The sequence below is a fragment of the Chlamydotis macqueenii genome, chromosome 7 (genome assembly GCF_036417535.1).
Source record: "Chlamydotis macqueenii isolate bChlMac1 chromosome 7, bChlMac1.mat, whole genome shotgun sequence".
Taxonomy (NCBI): domain Eukaryota; kingdom Metazoa; phylum Chordata; class Aves; order Otidiformes; family Otididae; genus Chlamydotis; species Chlamydotis macqueenii.
Window position 1 is genome coordinate 28843643 of NC_141562.1, and position 18421 is coordinate 28862063.

The 18421-nt window shown below is 44.3% G+C and overlaps 1 protein-coding gene across 3 annotated transcripts in view; it reads left to right on the plus strand.

The window, feature by feature from the left end:
* The window catches only part of MXI1 (MAX interactor 1, dimerization protein), a 58279-nt gene that overhangs the window by 25859 nt on the left and 13999 nt on the right, over positions 1-18421 (plus strand). For 2 of the 3 annotated variants that reach the window (XM_086752519.1, XM_086752521.1), the window contains exon 3: positions 1964-1993. The exons of the other annotated variant lie outside the window; for it this stretch is intronic. In XM_086752519.1, coding sequence (XP_086608645.1) covers positions 1964-1993 — 30 coding nt within the window. The remainder of the gene's footprint in view (positions 1-1963; positions 1994-18421) is intronic. 3 annotated transcript variants of the gene reach the window in all.

The window sequence follows — 18421 nt, forward strand, 5'->3', positions numbered from 1 at the left end:
AAAGCCTGTGACCCCTCTCAGTTGTCTTGTTCATCAGAAGGCAGACAGGTAATAAAGAGTCTCCTTAGTGAGAGGAGTAGGGAGAACCTGCTGTTTTAATTTCGTTCACAGCAGTGGGCCAAACTTTGTTCTTTCAGTGCTGGCCTTGATAATTGGCTCGCTATAATATAGGAATTCAAGCCATTGCATATCTCTGGTGTTATAACTGCTAGTGTCGTAGCCAAGAACGGCGCAGAGTCTCCTGCAGGAGCGTACAGTAAATAAGAACAATAAGCGTGTTCCAAAGAACGTATGACCAGTGGTTTTCAAGGGCCTCAGCTCAGGCCCAGTGGGTTAATTTGCATCCAGGTTGCTTGGACAGATAGATTTTGCTGGTTTAAACTCTGGGGGGGGGAATGTGCGTTTGATTTGGGAGATTTTCTGGTCTAAATAATTATGTTTGTGTCTCTGGTTCTGGGGAACCACACTTAAGGGATCCTCTCTTTTCAGGAGGGAAGGATTTGCTTTGGGAGTTTCCTCTGCTTTAGGAGTTTGGCTATACTGTGCCTTGCCTTTAGAGTATCCCATATCCTGCTGCGCAGGGTACCTTGCACAGGCATACGGTAAAGTTTCGTTTTCCTTCCGGCCACCCGCAGCTCTCAGCCATGGCTAGCTAAGACTCACTTACCTTGGTTTTTTTTTTGCAGACGTCCAGGGTTTATTCATCATCTTCAATGAGGTTCTAACACCTGTTAAGTACTCCGCCTCCCTTTTTTTGGAGAAGCATTTAATTATGACAGGGTTTCCCTTGGAGCACATCCTCCATTCAGTTCCCTAATTGTAGAATTCTCTGTGGGGTTCTCCAGATGGGGGATAGAGGATAATCTTCTCAGAGCTCTGGAAGAAATGTGATGCCAAATTACAGAAAATAGATCCTTTTTATTAAGCTCTTGGGCTCCTTTTGCTCTTATTTTAAGGTGACCTTCTGTTAAAGAGAAATGTTGGATAAATGGCTATCTTTTTAAATAATCCTCAACAACCTTACCTGGGTTACTAATAACATCGTTAGATTAGAAATCCTGAAAGGATTTAAGCTTTTTTTTTGGTCACTCATGCTGTCATCACAGAGACAAGGAGAATGAACTTGCCTGTTTCCCTTTTGTTTCTAGCTGGTCTCGCTTTCAGGCTGTGAGCTCCGAGTTAGGGAGCGCTGGCAGTGTGCGTCGCGGGGTGGGCAGGTATAAAGACAAAGCCCCCTCCATTGTCAAGTGGTCACAGTGCCACTGCGTGGGTCACTTGCTTCAGTGCCAGCTAGTGCTGTGGTGGTGCTGTTTCAATCCTGAGGGGTTTCCAGGCATCCTAAAAGTGCTACTCAGCACCGCTGATGTTTGCAAACATGGTGGTACTGGCCATCCCATTTTGTGCTCAAATACTGTGTGTAGAGTTCTACAAAGTTTGCTAAGTCTAGCATGTGACCGCTGAAGGGCTCCAGGGGTTGTCCTTGCACAGCCAATTCTGCTGGAAGGTTTCCACGTGTTTGCTGTGCATAAATTAATACTCCACGAGCTCCTCTACTAGCAGAGGATACCGGTATTTTTATGGAGTGGATGCAGAAACTAAAGCACAGAGAAACGTAACTGCAGCCCCATACTGAGTTTGTGGCAGGACCAGAATTAGTCTGGAGGTGGCTGACTCTGGTCCCCTGTTCTAATCATTGCCTTTCTTCAGGATTTGGTGTGCATTTAAGTCTCTAGGGAACGTTTTCTGTAGCACCAGTAAGAGTACCAGCAGGTAAATACAGACATAGGAGGGGAGGAATCTCTTGTCGGCAGGGGAGCGGAGGTTGTAGCTATAGATTTTAGTGTACGTAGCTGGTTGGCTTTACACTGCAGGACACTGCTGGGGATGCGTACAGCTTGCAGCGATTGAACTTTGGTGCTGAGAGGTCAAAGGTGGCTAATCCACATTTTTGTTTGTCTTCCAGGTCTACGCACAACGAACTAGAAAAGAACCGGTAAGTAGCTAATGAGCTGAATTCTAAGAAATGCAAGCCTAGTGAGTGTAATGTGCTTTAACCTTACACATGCAGGTGCTGTTTGATCAGCTTAGACAGCTGTGCGTGACCACACTGCATCACATAGTTTTAAAAGTCGGGGGGAAGACACAAAAAGATCTGAAAAAGAAGCCTTGGTTTTGGCTGTTTTTTTTCCCCCTCTGTCTCTGAAAAGGCAAGAAGTGACCCAGTTTTGTGTCTAATCTGTATGCAGAGTAAATACTGTTCTTCTCCTGACACAGTGAAATCTGATTGGGGCACTTTCCATACATGGGGTTGCTACGGGATCAGGTTTCTTGGGCCCTGGGTAATACGTGTTTTCACCAACCGAAGGGCACAGCCCTGTGCTCTACGCGCTCTCCCTCCCACCCCTCCACTGGCTTGTGGTAATCTCTGCAGTGCAGAAGAAAATACCATTGTCCAGAGGCTCAGAGGTCTGGCTACCAGCACTCCTGTGGAGACTCTCTTTCAACCTGTTTTAGGATTGTGCCTGTTTATCCTTGAATCTGAAGTTTTAGCAAGCCTTGCAGTTTTGTTACTTGGCTAGCTCTGCGATATGACTCAACCCTTTTGTAACAGGAGTTAAAGTAAGATAAATACCATTGAGACAAGCAGAGCTAGTTCACACACAGATCAGATTATCGCCTTCCATTCAGGATGCTGTAGTTAAGGTTGTGTCAGGGTTTCCATTATAAACTTATCTTGGCTCTTTTGTGGAATTTTAGGAGGGCTGAAGGGGGGTGTCTGTGTTTGTTTTTTGTGGCTGCTGAAACAAAGGCAGTGCTCTGGCCAGCTGCTCCTATGAAGAAACCCCCAGGGTGGGAAAGCTGAGTCTAAATAGGTTGATTGCCTCCTCTTCCCTCTTAGCAGCCATCATTTAACAAGGGATTGGAGCTCTATAAGGACAGACAAAGACAGACAGAGGCTTCAAGTCAGGAGTGTATTTCCATTCAGACAAGATCTTCCCATGTAGCTTCAAGGGAATCGGAGCTGAGTACTTCATGCATCATGTTGCCCTCTTTCCTCCACATCTGCCTTCTCCAGCAGCAGCAGTGCTGGGAAGCAGCTTGGCCTTTGCATGGTGTGGATGTCTTCTACCAGGCTGTGTTTCTACCTCCTGGTAGCTTTGAGGGTCTGCACAGCTGTCCTGGTCCTGCCTTTCTCAGGTGATGAAGAGAGGGATTTTTTTGGGTTATGTGGCTCTGGTGTCCACCATGAGTCTCAACCTTCAGGTTGATCTGTGTTGAGAAGTGTTGGCTCCTGGGTTTTCCAGTGCTCTCTACAGTTTTATTTACCAGTGAGGCAAAGAAAATGCAGTGCTTGGGTCTGACCCAGAACAGAGCGTGCTTTTTTTTCTCCATGACAACAGTAAACCGTCACTAATTTTCGATGTGCTTATTTGCATATCTAATTGTTACTGCAAACGCTGCTTGCCCTCAGTACAGCTTTAGAGCAGAGCTGTTTCCATCTTTCCCTGCACCAACCTGGTCCTCTCACGTTTGCCAAGTTTACGGGGATCTGTGACCATCTTTTTCTACCCTCAGGCTTGTGGGGTGAGCAGTGAAGCTTGAAACTCTCTGTGGGTGAGATCTCAGCAGCTCACGTTGCATACTTATTGTCCATCTAAGGACTGGCAAGTGTTGATGGGTTTAGGATATGCCCGATACCAACTGTCTGTGTGAGTTGAGGAAGTTTCTGCCTTGGTTCCCTGTCTTTAGCTGAGGAGAGTAATACTACCTGAGGTGGGGATACCGTGAGGATTGACGACTGTCCAGCACTTTGTCATATCCATTACTAGTGAGAGGAGTATTACTACTCCCCTTAGGCCACCTTCTTCTGAATGTTGACAAGCTGTTTGCTTGCTGCAGAATTGGTTTTCCCATTCCTAGTTGGTGTAATGTCATCTCTCTGTTTTCCTGTTCTTCTCTCTGTTATGCTCCCTAGTCCCCACCTGCTACAGGTTGAAGACTCCTAACCATCAGCCTTCTCAGTAAGGCCTTTCTTCCAAGGCTTCCCATTTCCAAGGCACTGTGTTCCAGATCTGCATCTCAGACAGGATTTTACAAGCTCTTGGCCTTCATCTTTCTGGGAAGGCTGCACGTTTGGTCGCATTGGGTGGCTGGTACAGGCAAACTCCTGTATCTGGGATCTGTGGTCAGGAACCTGCCACTTCTGGTTTGGGGTTGTCTGTCCCGTAATGCCGATGCTGTGGCCTGATCAGCTGTGCCCATCGGCAACCCCAGCCAGACCCTGAGTGGCTGTGCTGGGTTTGCAGTGTTGTTACCAACAATTTGGACAGTGAGTTTCATACTGGAAGCATTTATTTTCAAACTCCACAGCAGTGTTTTGTGAGTGAAGGGCATTACTTCCCGGTTAGACTTTCACCATGCTTTATTTGCTCTGTTGTTAAGTTTGTCAGTGTCTCCAGACTTAACTGTTGCAAAGATAAAAGCCTTGATACTAATGGCTTTGTGGCTGGCAGGTGCTCATTTTCCCTATTATTTGAGATTATTCCTTTTGAATCTCACTGTTATCTCCATTATTGACACACACTGTAATTTTCAAAATTGTCCACTATTAGGTCTCTGACTCTGGTTTTTCCCTTCTTGTCTGCGAACAGCAGCCTTGTTCTGTTCAGTTAAATTTTGTTTTAACCCATTCAACGGTTACACAGAGTCTCTTTCAAGCAGTAGCAAGAGAATAGTAGACAAACAGAATGCTCTCCTCCTCCTTTTTGAATATGCGATTTAACTTGGACTTAATATTGCAGAGCTGATGATGTTTCAGTGTATCAGGATTAAGAATCTTGTACCCCTTTGGAGAAGTAACTAAAAATATATTTTAAAAATTAAAGTGATGTTTTAAGCTCCGCTCCTTTTCTTAGTCTTGAAATATTTCATGAGCACTCCAATAGTTCTGCTAAGGAGTTGTTTGATTTGGTACCCAAATATTAACTGTAATATTTAAGCGACTTCCCTTTCTGCTTTGATTTGTTTGGTTCTTTTTATCTGAAAAGATTGCACTGACATTTATATAAGGGGCTTTGTTTGATTTATAAAAGATTAAAGTTAATTTATAGTTATTATCTGTCATTAATCTTCATGTTGGAGAATTGTTTATGTTTTTTATTTAATGGGTATGTGCTTAAGTTTATCTCTGCCCAAGATGAGTCATAGCTTGCATTTAAATGAGAAACCAGTATTCTGCTTCTCGTCTACTGCAAGGCGTAACTAAAACAACACATTTTAGTCTTTAACACGCCTACCAAAACCGGATTCATGAGCAACAGCCCATCATTTTCTAAAAGAAAACGTGATAAAACAAGTGACTTAAAGATGAACTTAGGTAGTGTAATATTTTATCAAAAAAAAGGATAACAACAAAAATTTAGGCTTAAGTTAAGTGTGTGTTATACAGATAGCAGAATTCACTGCTGGCTCTGAACATTTTAGACACACACCAGTTTAGGATGGATGTGGTCGGTTTGGTATTAAGAGAAGCTGCACGGCACTGAGGTGACTTTCCTGCTGCTCTGTGAAGTGCCAGTTCTGGTAGACTGGCGTGGTGATGGTGTCTGTTACAGTTATGTGTCCTGCTAGAACAAGAAAGATGTTTGTAAAGCTATTGATCAGATTTAAAAAAAAAAAAAAAAATTTTTCTGTATATCCTAGTTTGATCTATTTGGTTTTGGTGATGGTTGCATTGTAATACAGCAGCAGGAAAACAAAGCTGAGTAATTGGGTAAAGAATGAGTTATTAGGGCAGATTTTGCTTATGGTAACAATAATTCAGTTCAAACAAAAGATAGATCTGAGGAGGGAAAGAGACCTTGGGAGAATCACTGAAATTAGAATTTTCTCACAGAATTTGTGGCTCTGCAAAAATATCTCGTTTAAAATGAAAAAGGAGTCCCCTTTCATTCTCCTTTGATGCTTTTTTAGGAGACAAAACTCCTTCTAAACCAAGTTGCTGAAGGGTGGTGTTTGGTATAAAAGCAGGGAGTGAAGTGGTGTGAGATCCTTTCTCTCTGATATCTTTTGAGATGATCAGAACCAAAGTGAAGAAGACAAACACATAGCGATGATTGAGTGCAGTGTTTTTTAGCCTTTCTGACTCTTATCAGGATCCCCCTTCTATCTTCTGTGATTCCCCACCCATTCTCTTTTTAACATGAAAGGCTGTTTGTTACAGCGTGTTTCTCCAAAACAGAATGGTTTCTCATCCAGAGCTGACTGTTACGTTAGGTTGCGTATTTGAGGCAGGAGATGAGATGAAGGAAAAACCCTACTGAACGTTGAGGAGAAAACCATGACCTGGGTTAGCTTGCACTGAAATGTGGGGCCTCCAAAGGCTCTGCAGCAATTGCACAGTTTGGTTCTGTTTCTTTAGAAGAGGGGCTTGAGTGTGTCTGTTAGCAAAATGCAAGAGAGGAGGGAGGGGAAAGCATTTAACGTAGGGCGTTTAAATAGTGCAGACATGCTGTCTAGGCTGGGAAAGAGAGAGGGAAGGGAAACGAAAGTGTAGTGAGTCCTTGCTGCTCTGAATCAATGTGGGTGATTGTGTTTTTGCAGTGCTATGTATACTTGTCAAGGCAATCTGATCAGTGTTTGTCTTGAACCAACTAATCAATGTGGTGTTGAGTTCAGTGCTATTTATCAGGAGAGCTGGAACAAGAAACTAATTCAGTAAATTTCATTTGTTCTTTAGAGTGGGCTTTGTTTTCATGTTAACTTCATGTAGCAGATGTTGACAGTACATATTGTTTTCTTCATTAATAAAACTTGGAACCTGTGATGTTCCCTGCAGCAGTCAAACCATGTCCAACACAGCTGAGCATGCATCTTTCTTTGACACATGCAAAGGTCAGAGCATGCACTGATCCAACTTGCTCCTTGTGGGAACTGTGGCGAAACCCTCCCGTCTCCATCGCCGGTATGGAGCAAGAGCTGGAGGTGGTTAGCTGTCTTCGACTTTGCTGCTTGGATGACAGATGCCAGCATTTTCAGCTGAGACTGAAATTTTCAGCAGAGCTGAAGCATGTTCCTCAAGTTTAGGGCATCTGGATAACTTACTACACTGCTGTGCCTGTTTTTGCTTAACGTGGAGAGAGTGGAGTCTGGTTTGTGGAGTAAGGCTATGGGAGAGGTGTTCTTTCTGGGTGCGTTTAGACTGAGGTGTCGTCGTCTGGTATCAATCGGCCTTTTGCTATTTTGTGGTTATTTCCTTGCATTGCTCTGGTAGCTCACCAGTCAGAAGCTGTAAAACTGTGATCCAGTCCCTTTGGCTGGCCGCCACGCTTGTTCGTGTGAAGTGCCTTCTTGTGCAGAAGCAGCATTGTGATTCACTTACCATCGAAAGTCTGCTAAGGCTTTGTTTCACCCTGGCTGGGCAGCAGAACATTTTGAACTCTGAGTAAAGCTGCTGAAAAGGGACAGTTAGTCTCCATGCCAAAACTCGAAGGAAACAAAATTATCCTCGTTTTGTTGGAAGTCCTTTAGTACTGCTCATATTGGAATTTCTAGTTTCAATATGATTTTTTTTATTATTATTATTATTCAAAGTGATGCAGTAAGAAATGAATGCATGCCTGCCTGCCTTTCTGCTCCCAGATCTCTGCACCTCCCTAACGAATCCAATAGCAGTTGGAGAAAGGAGAGGAAAAAGAACAATACTATAACTTGGATAAACTGTTGCAAAGCAAAATGTTTCTGTTTCAACAATAAAATCAGTGTTCTAAGCCAGTTTTCAGTAACAGATATTTATGACAAAGCCATTCTCAACTAAGAGGTGTTTTAGGGACACTTTCTGGTATGTTTTCCTCCCGAAGCATAGAGAGAACTGTCAGCACAATCTGCTTGTCCTTGCCATGATGACCCGATGCTGAGAATCTTTTTGTCGTCTTGTCTCCCAGAAGGGAGATTTCAGAGGAAACCTCCATCTTAGGAAAACACATGCTCTGCGCTCAGGTCTCCCGGCTTACTGGCTGAGTTCTTGCATTCAGCATCCTGTACTGAAGATTTCCAGAGCAGTAAATAGCAGAGGTATCAAATAGTGCATTACTGGTTATTTACTGCTTTCAGGGAGCCAGGAGGGGGTCTGGTAGCTGCTGTGGATGTGTAATGAAAGCAGTCCTGTGTACCTGGATGGTATCTGATTTGGAGTGCACAATTGCCAGCTCTGGTTCTTGAATTCTTCCCAGACTTGAATCCTCCAATTTCTATGTGTGTGTATTTCCCCAGCTTTCTTTCAGGCTGAACCCTCTCCAGTTCTGTATGTTTATGGCTGTCCTGAAAAAAAAAAGTGAGGGCAAATCCCCTCTGTAATCAGTGAGCTTGGGCCAGGGAAGAATACGGCCTGAGGTAGGAAGTCAAGCATTCAGCTTTCCTGGCTCAGTTTTCAGTTGTGTCAGGGCTTTGTACTTGCCACATCTCTCCCAAGTGCATCTCTGGAGACTTTGCAGGCTTGGGTTTTTTTTGTCTTTTTTTTGGTCTGTCTTTTTTTTTTTTTTTTTTTTTTTTTTTTTTTTTTTTTTCCCCTGGGGTGCTGTTTGCTGAAGTACTGAGACCCAGAAATTCAAATGTGACAACTTTTCTTGTCCAAGTGGCTAACATTGCTCATAGGCCTGAAAGCATTACTGGCTAAAAGCCACTTGGGGAGGTGCTGCCTTGGAGAAGATGAGGTAATAGGAATACAGTTTTTGAGACAGATTACCTGTTAACGACAAGTTTCAGAGCTTTGTACGCTTGGGGCAGAAGCTGGAGTTGTGTGTGCTGGTCTATATTTATATCTGGTACATGTGTTAAGGGTACCATAGCAGCACAGCCCATGCTATAGCATTGCTTCCCTCAAAACTTATTCCTCGTTCCCCCTGTCCCCCTGTCAGTGTGCCCAGGGCCAGGAGGTGCTGCGTGGTGCTGTCTTGCTGCCCTCGCACTTTCTCCCATCTGAGAAGAGAAGAGGGGCACAAAGTGAAGGTACCTTTGCTCCAGTGGGCAGCTGGTGGGGCTTGGACCTTGGGTCTGTGGTGGGGAGTGCAAGTGTGTTAACAGGCATTGGTAGCCTTGTCTGGGAAATGAAAGCAAAAGGCTTTGTCTCCCAGTTGCCGTGGTTGTTGCCTGTGTGCAAATGGTGCTGGTCACCCTGAGAAGCTTGCATAGCTGTGGGCAAACAGATGAGGCAGGTTTCCTCCCAAATAGTGTGTGTGACAACCATAAAACAATTAAATGGGCAATGTGCAACCAAGGGTCAGGAGTTCTCCTCCCATGATACCACCAGGTAACAGGGACAGGGCTAAGCCAGGGCCATGGCAGAGCATAGTGGTAGATGCATCTACCTGCCCCTCTTTCTGTCTTAAGAGCTTGAATTTGTGTAGAAATACAGATCATTTCTGCCTAGCACTCTTCGTGTTTGCTCTTTGGGAAATCCTTACCTGTGCCTTTGCAAAATTGGAGTATCCCCTTTTTCAAAGGTAGCGCTTGGGTCTATCAGATGCAGGCTGAATCTTATATAAGGGTTTTGGGCTTGTCCTTGAATCCCAGAGCAGTGGGATGAAAATTATTTCGTTCTGCCTGATGTTCCATTAAAAAAATTAAGGGCTGTCTTTTGAGGGGATATGTCCTTTATGTGTACACTACTGACCGAGCATCACTTCCCGTTAGCCATGTGATAGATTTTCTGTCCCTCTTGCCTGTTAATTATTTACCTTTGAGAATGCATTCATAAAGCAACATGACTTATTTAAGGAAAAATGAAAAGCTTCTGGAAAGGATGGATGCTTTTTCCTCTTATTTTTTTGCCCAGGAGTTTAAGTAGCTTAAGACTCAAGGTGAAGAAGAGATTGTCATGAATGGGAGATCTCGCAGATGAGCATGTTCAGCTCACAGAAGCTGAGGCAGGAAAGAGGATGTAGCAGTTGCATAGTGATCTTGTAACTGTCTGCACAAGGGTTTCTGCTGAGGAAGGGCTGAGGGAAAGAAGGAGGCATAACAGAAATCGCCACCAAAAAAGCTTACACACTGAAACCTCCAGTGGAAACAGGACGTGAGCTTGAAATGCAGTGTTACTTTCATAGAAACAGGCTCTGTGAATGCTTTCGCTGGGTTCACGCGTGGTCCAGGCTGATAACAGTTTGTGTGATAAGGGTGTGGTTTTTATCGCGGTAGGTGGTAAACAGCTGCACAAAACTTAGTCATGCTTGTAAAGTCAAGTGCAGGCTGCTATCTCTGAGCTAACTGGTTGCTGAGCTAGGGTGGAATATCTGAAAGCATCTGAATCATTTAGAAGCACAGCTCCTAATGACTCTCAGATGAGTACTTGCTCCTTCGCTTGGGCACTTGTTGCTCCCCCTGCTTGTCCCTACGGTGCAGTAGTTGTGCCTAGTCATTTGGAGACCGCTGCCAAGGGTTCCTGCATCAAATGGCTGACTTCTACGAGCATGAAAGCTGCCTCATCAGAGGGAGTATGTGGAAAGGAAAAGGAAGCTGATGCCAGACTTGATTTTGCTTCTTACTTGTGTATGGGTAGATCTCCCAGTGAGCGGCCCAGGAGAGAAAAGGAACAGAACAGGAGAGTTCAGAGGAGAGATCAGACCTGAGGAGCTCACTGTGCCTGTCCGCAGCCTGGAAGAGAAGACTGGTCAGCCAACAGTGTCGCAGGACCTGAGAGCAGCTGGCTGCTGGCACTTCCATCTGCTACCACAGTGTGTTCCTCTGCTCTGCCTGCTTAGAACTGGATTGTGCAGGAGGAATTAGTCTGGCTCTCCCAGATCTTGAGGACGTTCTAGGTGGCGTGTCCTTCATCTTTTCCTCCCAGTAGGAACTTTCACTGTAATGTCACATGGCCAAAGTTGAGTTCTTAGATGGGAAGTGTTCTGCTCCTTCTGGAAATGCAGTAAAATTCTTCAAATGAGTTATTCTGAAAGGGGGAGCAGTGCAACAGGTTTGTGGTAGAAACTGGAGGTTAAGAAGAGGTTGCTTTATATCTCCTGTGTCTTTCATTCCTATTTTTGGCTTTGTTCCCTGGAGTGGGTTGAGTTGTGTGTTGCCCGGTCAGATTTTGCACAGCTGTGTGGGAATCTTCCATGCAGCTTGGAAAATACTCTTCATTAGCTGCACTTCGGTAACGTCAAGAGGCTGAATGTGGGGTGGGTATTCGCCTTTGCGCAGATGCACACAGTTACGTGCGGGCACACACAAAGAGCTTGCAGTTACAATCTATGTGCCTGTCTCTTTTTAACGGGGGAAGGCAGCCCCAGCTGTGTATACAGCTTGCTGCTTCCCTTTAATCTGTGTTTGTTTCCAGTGTTTCTCATAGACTGGATCCTGGGGCTCCTCAGAGCTGGCTGCTCTTTTCCATGTTTGCAGCTGCATAACTGCATACAGACAAGCTTGCTGGGGTGACTGGGGTGTAACTGGTTTCAGTGGCTTGGGATGGGGGTTCCTTGTCCTTGCAGCCCCTCCTGTTGTTGGCTTTTTCCTAATGTCTAACTAAGAAGAAAATTATTTCAGCATTGTTCTAGGGGAGAGAAAAAGCCATCCAAAGTTGAGCGACTCTGGGCGCGTGAAGGGGAGAGTCTCAAACGCTGAATATAATAATCAGCTTTCATAGCAAAAATCACTCTGTTAGACACTAGAAGTGTGCCGAGGAATTCTGACTGAGATAAGGAAATAGGGGGGAAAAATACATATTAATCTTTCCTTTTCCCAATACATGCGTTTGCCACTTCACCTGCCCAGTAAAGCAACTTTGATGCCAAGAGAAGTGGGAAACCGGATGGGAACACTTTGTCTCGGGTGGATATTCTATGTAATATGACCCTCTTAGGAAACGCGCAGAGCCTGTTCTCTGTGGCGTGACCTCTTTTAAACTTTTCTTGGCTTGGAAAAGCAGCTTACAGGCTTGGTGTTCACTGGAAAAAGCACATATGGGGATGTGCTTCAGGGAAGGGATTGCGAAGGGGGAGAAGAGGAGGAATCTTGTATCTGGTGTCATGTACTTCATGCGAAGGCCCTCTGGATGCAGGAGTGTCTCTTGAAGGCTTTTTGAGTTCTGTTTTTGCTTTTTCTTAATGATTTCTGAGAAAAATGCATGTGCTGGGGAAAGAGCAGAGCGGGAAGGGTGTTATGCTGTGGGTTGGGCACACTGTAAATGGTTAGCAGTAGTCAGAGTGGGCTCCCACAAGCCCTCCAAGCTGGCTCAGGTCTGTGCCCTGCCCCTCAGCCATCCAGGAAAGCAAATTGCCTGCATTTCTTAAAGACTTTTTTTTTTTTTTTCTTTTCAAAGGAGCAGTTGTTAACTGTTCTGTTATTTAAAGTGAAAGTGAAAAATACTCTTGCCAGCTCTTGTAATCTCCACTGCAATTTTGGTGATGTTCTGTGACTCTCAAATCCCAGCACCCAGAATGAAGATTTTTCTGTCCCCCACGTAAAATCAGTGTACAAGTCAGTGTAACGTTCACATTTAAAAAACAGAAAGGAGAGGAAGCATCCTATGTAGGTTTTATGTTTGGTTTTGTAAAACCTGTGATGTCTGATCTACTCTGGTGTATTTGTTTTTTTTTTTTATGGGGCCTAAGTCACTATGTTTTGGACCCATGGGATTAACAGCAGGAAATCAGAAACTAAAAGTTTTAAAGAAATAAAAAGTTTTATGACTGCTTGATTGCAGAATCAACAATAGAGCCTTCATCTTCTGGTCATGATTCAGACTAAACTCTTTTGAACTTTGCTGAAATTCCATCTTGGTAATTTCTTGGGACAGCAGGAAGAAGGGACCTCAGATAGTTTTCGCTGCATATATGGGGGGAGCAGTGAGGGGTTATTGATCCAGTTTGAGAAACATAGTCATCATGTGCTCTAGGCGTTATTAACTAGCAGAGAAAACTTCCCAAACTCTCTAGGCACTGCACATACCAGTGTCATCGCAGAGCTACATGAGCACCTGAAAACCAAGAATGGATTTAGCTGTGCAGTGCTCCGTGAAGGAATTAGGATTAGCTCCATTTTGTGGATGAGCGGTGTGTGCTTCGGTTCCTCAAGGGATTTACCTGAGGTCATGCAAGCTGTCTGCAGACAGATCTCCTGACTCTCACTTAAAGGTCTTGCCTGCTGCATAACCCTTTCCTGCTTCTGGAGAGAGCTGAAATGTCATCTCCGTTTGGTTACCGCTTCGCCCTTCCTGAAAGCACATGCAAACTCCACAAGCTCCTGGCTAGCACAGCACTGGGAGGTCAAGAAATCTGTGGTTTGCCATTTGGCTCTCCTGAGGAGGAAAGCTACCGCAGCCTCTCCCTGGGTGAATGGTTTGCAGTGAAAATTACCTTTGTTGTTGTGTTTCTTGGGGTTTTTTAAATTATTAACACCAGTGATTTTTGAAACCAACAAGGAGTGATCCCAGGATGGGCTGCTATATAGAGACTATCTGACTGTTGAAGCAGTACTTTGTCTTGCCTAAATTTATGAGGTGCTGAGGGACTACAAAATAACAGGGAAGGAGGGGTGTGATTGTGATTATAATACAGTGGCACTGCAGGTATTTCTGTAAGCTCTTGTGGTTGTTTTCTTAATATTATCCCGATAGTTTAGCAAATGCAAACCAGTTTCCACCAAACTAGAGGACTATGTGTTCCGTTTCCTTTCACACTTCTTAATTATTTTTCTTTCCAAAACAAACCATGAACCTTTCAGTGTTTGGTTTGTTCCTAGGTGGGATCCTAACCCTGTTCCTGCTGGGAGAATACAGAGCAAGTGTAAGACAGCTAATCCTCCCACAAATGTTAGTTTACTCAACTACAGCTGTTCTGGGTTTGGGGGAATTAGAATTACATCCCTTTGTGGCATTGCTGACCCAGGCAGGGGTTGTATGATCTCCTCCAGCTGATCAAGAGTTCAGTAGGTAGAATGTCCTGTGCTTAATACAATAAGGTTTTGAGCCTTGTTGGAAGCACCAGGAGTTTTGTAGTTGAGCTGAAAAAAGTCAAGCAGTTTTCACATCTTATGGACACACTTTGTCTTGCTTCCTGCCCAAGGAAATGGTTTCCAAGTGGCCAGCTTCATGCTTTTTCCCTGTGTGAGGTTTGAGCAGTCTTAAAACCTCTTGGCCTTCACAAGCGCCCAGAGGAGAAGAAAATGCAAGGAAGGTGTCAAGGGTAGTTAAAGGGAAAAGGCAAGACAGGGGGCTTGTTTTGTTGTTGTTTTCTTCCCCTGAAGTTTACATTGGTTTAATTTTCTAGGTTATAAGCACTCTTCCTCTTTGGAAGAACTGTATTGACAATAAGTTTGTATTAGCACATCACCCCAGTTAAGCAGAAGCAAGGTGTGTTCTCACACTCTCTGGTACCTCCTTTCAAAACCTCATTTTCTTTCCTGGTACCCCGTATGTATGAGATCAGGACATGACTCATCTGCTTTCAGAGTGCTGAGGGCTGTGCTTCTCTAGTCAAGTTCCCCTGCTGACTAACATGTATAGTTAACTTGAGTTAAAACTGGTTTTAGTTAACTCCTAGGCTTTTAAAATAAAATATAACTGTACTTTGTATGCAAAAATCTATATCCAATGGGAAAAAATAGTGCTAGGATCTCTTCAGTTCTCCTTCTTGGTGCTTTTTTCCAAACACACATCTGATAGTGACCTTGGCTGGTAATTCCTTTTTCCTGGGAAGTCTGAGGTTAAATTTAAAATAACTTTACGAGGTGAAATTACATGCACTGCTTCCTCTGTTCCAGATGCATGCCCTCTATACCAGAAAGGTACGGTAGATATTTGATGACTCCTTAAATATTTCTGACAGTGTGAAGAGATATTAGATGAAAAGCACATGCTTTCCTTCTGGCATAAAAGATGGTGTAAACAAGTATTCCAAATGGTCACATTCTTAGAATCTTTTTCCATTAGGAATTAATTATTTTCTTCTGTGAGGTGAGGAAACCAGAATATAGCTTCGGAAGATAAATGTATGGGGTGGAAAAACTCTGTCCTATCTTAATAAGCAGTGAAAAACCTTTAGTAGCAATAGCTTATCTGTGTAATTTCAAAAATTATGTTAATGACAAATATAACTTCTAGTACCAGATTGGAATGTATTCTTGATATCAACATTATTTGAAAATAGGAAACATGTTTTACCAAATAACAAGTTGGTAGCATGCTTTACTCTTTCACTGATGGACAAATGTCCATCTTACAAAGCAAGTGCTCGCTTCTTTCAACTGTTTGGTGGCATTACAAGTTTAAAACCTGACTATATTTAGTAGGCACCGAAGTCCAGGGTCTCTTTTGATAGTATTATGAAGAAACAGAAGCTCTGATTTGAGGTGCTCTCTATGCCTTTGCTGCTGTGACATCCTGTGGACATTGGGTAGCTTTTCTCCTGTAGCCAGGAGGGTGGTCCAGGAGCACTCTACAGCTGTCTGGTGGGAAGCTGCCTGGTATCTCAAGTTCTTCCAGTCTCAGTGCAGGCAGGTGGCCTTCAAGGTTCTCTGCATATCCCTGCTAAGTCATCTGTTTTCTGGTGTGCATCATCTTTGGTTTCTCCTTGACAGGCTGCAAGGACTCAATGGTAGTAGATCCAAAGTGGAGAACACTTCCCATTGCCTGGCAGTTTTAGAGGCCCTTAAGGGTTACAGGGTGAGAGCATCCCCGCTTTTGGGCGTCTGACTGCAGAAACCTTGCAGGAGCCTGAAATACCTCCTTGTGTCTTTTCAAAGGCATGCTGCTTAGCCAGGAAACCTCTGAACAGAATAATCAAGAATAGCCGGCGAGTTTGGAAAATCTTGGCTATCTTTGCTGGTGACCTAATTCTAGCAGTAAAGCTGAAAATCCGTAGGTCACAGCAAAGCAGGTTACTGCCTCTTCTTCGGTGCGGCGGGTTTCTGATGAACGGCACGGCTGCTTTGCAGGCGTGTTGGTGATGCGCTGGTTGGAGGAGCATGGCCAGACTTTGCGGCCGTGAGCACCCTGCATATCCCTGGAAGGATGATTATAATGGTATTAGTGAGAACGGGGGCACAAGACACCGTGGGCTATTTAAAGAGCAGGTCCATTTTTAACCACCTTTTAACAAAGACAGTTTTTATTAGACTGGGCTGTTCGGGGCTTTATAATTAACTGACCTGTGTTGCACGTTGATGTTTACAGCTTGCTTTGCCTGTTCCCTGATAGCCAAATGCAGGATTATAACCACAGCTTACTGCCAGGGCAGCAAAACTACGATGCCTGCGTGGTCAGCAGCGAGCGTGACCGCAAAGTAGGTACGGAACGATCTTGTGGAAGAGGTACCTGGGTGTGACCATACCGGCAGCAACGAGGCTGTGTTTTTAGGTCAGGAAGAGAATGTGATGTGGAGCATTTGTGGCCTGTGATGGCTGTAGGGTTTAGCACGCCGTTGTAAGCACAGCTTAGCCTAAAAGGGGTTTAGCTGGTAACGTTGTGTATTGTGCTACAGTAAAGTTCAGTTAATTATATTCACCAAGGATTAAAATACTTTATGGTTAATGGCCAAGATCAATAATAGTAGATCCTCAATATATAACTTTGAGGGGAGATTAACTTTGATAAATAATAATAATAGACTCTGCTTCAGAGCATCTGTTGCTATCTGACATCTCTTAACAACTGTCCAGATTGCTTTCAGAGAAAAGCAGAAAGCCGTAGAGGAGCTGGGAGGAGGGAAGAGAAACTGATGAACGGGCACTGAGAGCTCGGTGCTAGATCTGGATGAAAATGAAGGAGTGAGAGAAAATGCCAGACATTGATTGACTCTGTTCCTCTGCTGGGCAGATGGCCACCTATCCTGCTCTCATCACCTTTTCATTGTGAAGCACAGGCTGTTATATTTGATCTTTCTCTACTGAGTTGATGTAGTTTGTCTCACTGGTGCCTCTGAAGATCAAAGGGGTTAGGAAGCGATGAGCAGTCATGTTACTGAACAGCTGTGAGTTCATTCTGGAGGAGGCACCTTCCAAAATGGTATCATTTTTATTACTGTGAGCATCAGTATTCAATTTTTTTTTTTGCCATTCCTTTAAGCATCCTAGTTTTGGAAGTCATGGGATTACAGATGGTCTCTCCTTTTTATTGTTTTATTCATTTAAATTAAGCTTCTGTGTTCTAGTCCTCTAGTTCAAAGAGAAAAACTTCAAGATAGGCAACAAATAGAACCCGAAGGCCCAAAAGTTATTGTGTGAATAGAAATAGCCCCAGATACATCACTTGAGCTTCAGAATCCTAATGTTGCTTTAGTCTAATTGTTCAGGACCTGCTTGATTTCTGAGTGCAGTCACAGGATCCTGTTTAGACCTCAGTGCGTTTGGCAGCTGTATTCTTGTTCCAAAGAGTTTGCAGTACAATGCAGGAGAGGAGGATAGAAACAAAAACCTGGGCAAGATGAAGGATGAAGGCTAGTGATAGCTGGAGCAGACAGTCCAGCCTTTGCAGTGCTCATCAGAGACTGGAGTGAAAAGGAAGGTAGTAAGAGACTTTGTGTGAGATGAGAGCAGTCCTGCTTCCTGAAGTGCCCTCTGAGATGAGAGAGTCTTCCAGAATTGTCCTGTTCACAGCTGTGTCTGCAGTGCTGTGCCCCGGAATCCGGGAAGTGGAAACTCTCAATGTGTTCGTGTAGCTCAGGGTATTTGTAGGCCAACCCGTGCACCCACTGGACATGGTTTACACTGAATGTCTGCACAGTGTGGACAGACTGAACAACCTGTGGGAGATAACAGCCACAAGTATCTATTATCTCTCCATATTGCAGCCCAGGACACACCTATCCTGCAAGGAAGGCCAGATCCCCCATATTTCACCAAGGGGTTGGAGACTGCCTGATTTTTCCTTCCCTCCATCTCCCTCTTCCTCTTTTTTTGATTTTTGGAAAGCCTTGAAGGAATTAATTTGCTTTCAGAATCACTACAAAGTTAGCAGAGTGCTCTCAGTAACATTCAGTTTTATGTGTAGAGGGATCTTAGGAAAGGGGGAGACCTTGACAATTGTGTGACAGAGAGAGGAGGGGAGAGCAGGGCTGCCTCCGAGCTGCAGTAGCAGCTTAGAGACCCCCGTGTTGGAACGGACCAGTGGTGGCAGCAGACCACTTGGGACAAGGTTTGTTGATCTTTCAGCCTGTGTTTGCCAAGAGCCTGAAACTCTTCCAAAGTTAAATCAGTGATGAGTCTTCCCATCTGGAAGAGCTGGGGAGGAAGTAGTTTCTGTGTGCCTGTGGGGTGCACTTGGCCATATGCTGGCTCTGAGGTACAAGGCCATGCCAGGTTCAGGGGACAGTCAGGGCAGGGTTTGTAGGACAGTCTCTTTCGAGGCTCACAATGGAGAGTGTAGACAGTGCACTTTAACTTAAATTTCTTGCTTTAACCTTAAGGCTGTAGCTGCTGTTCCAGATGTGGA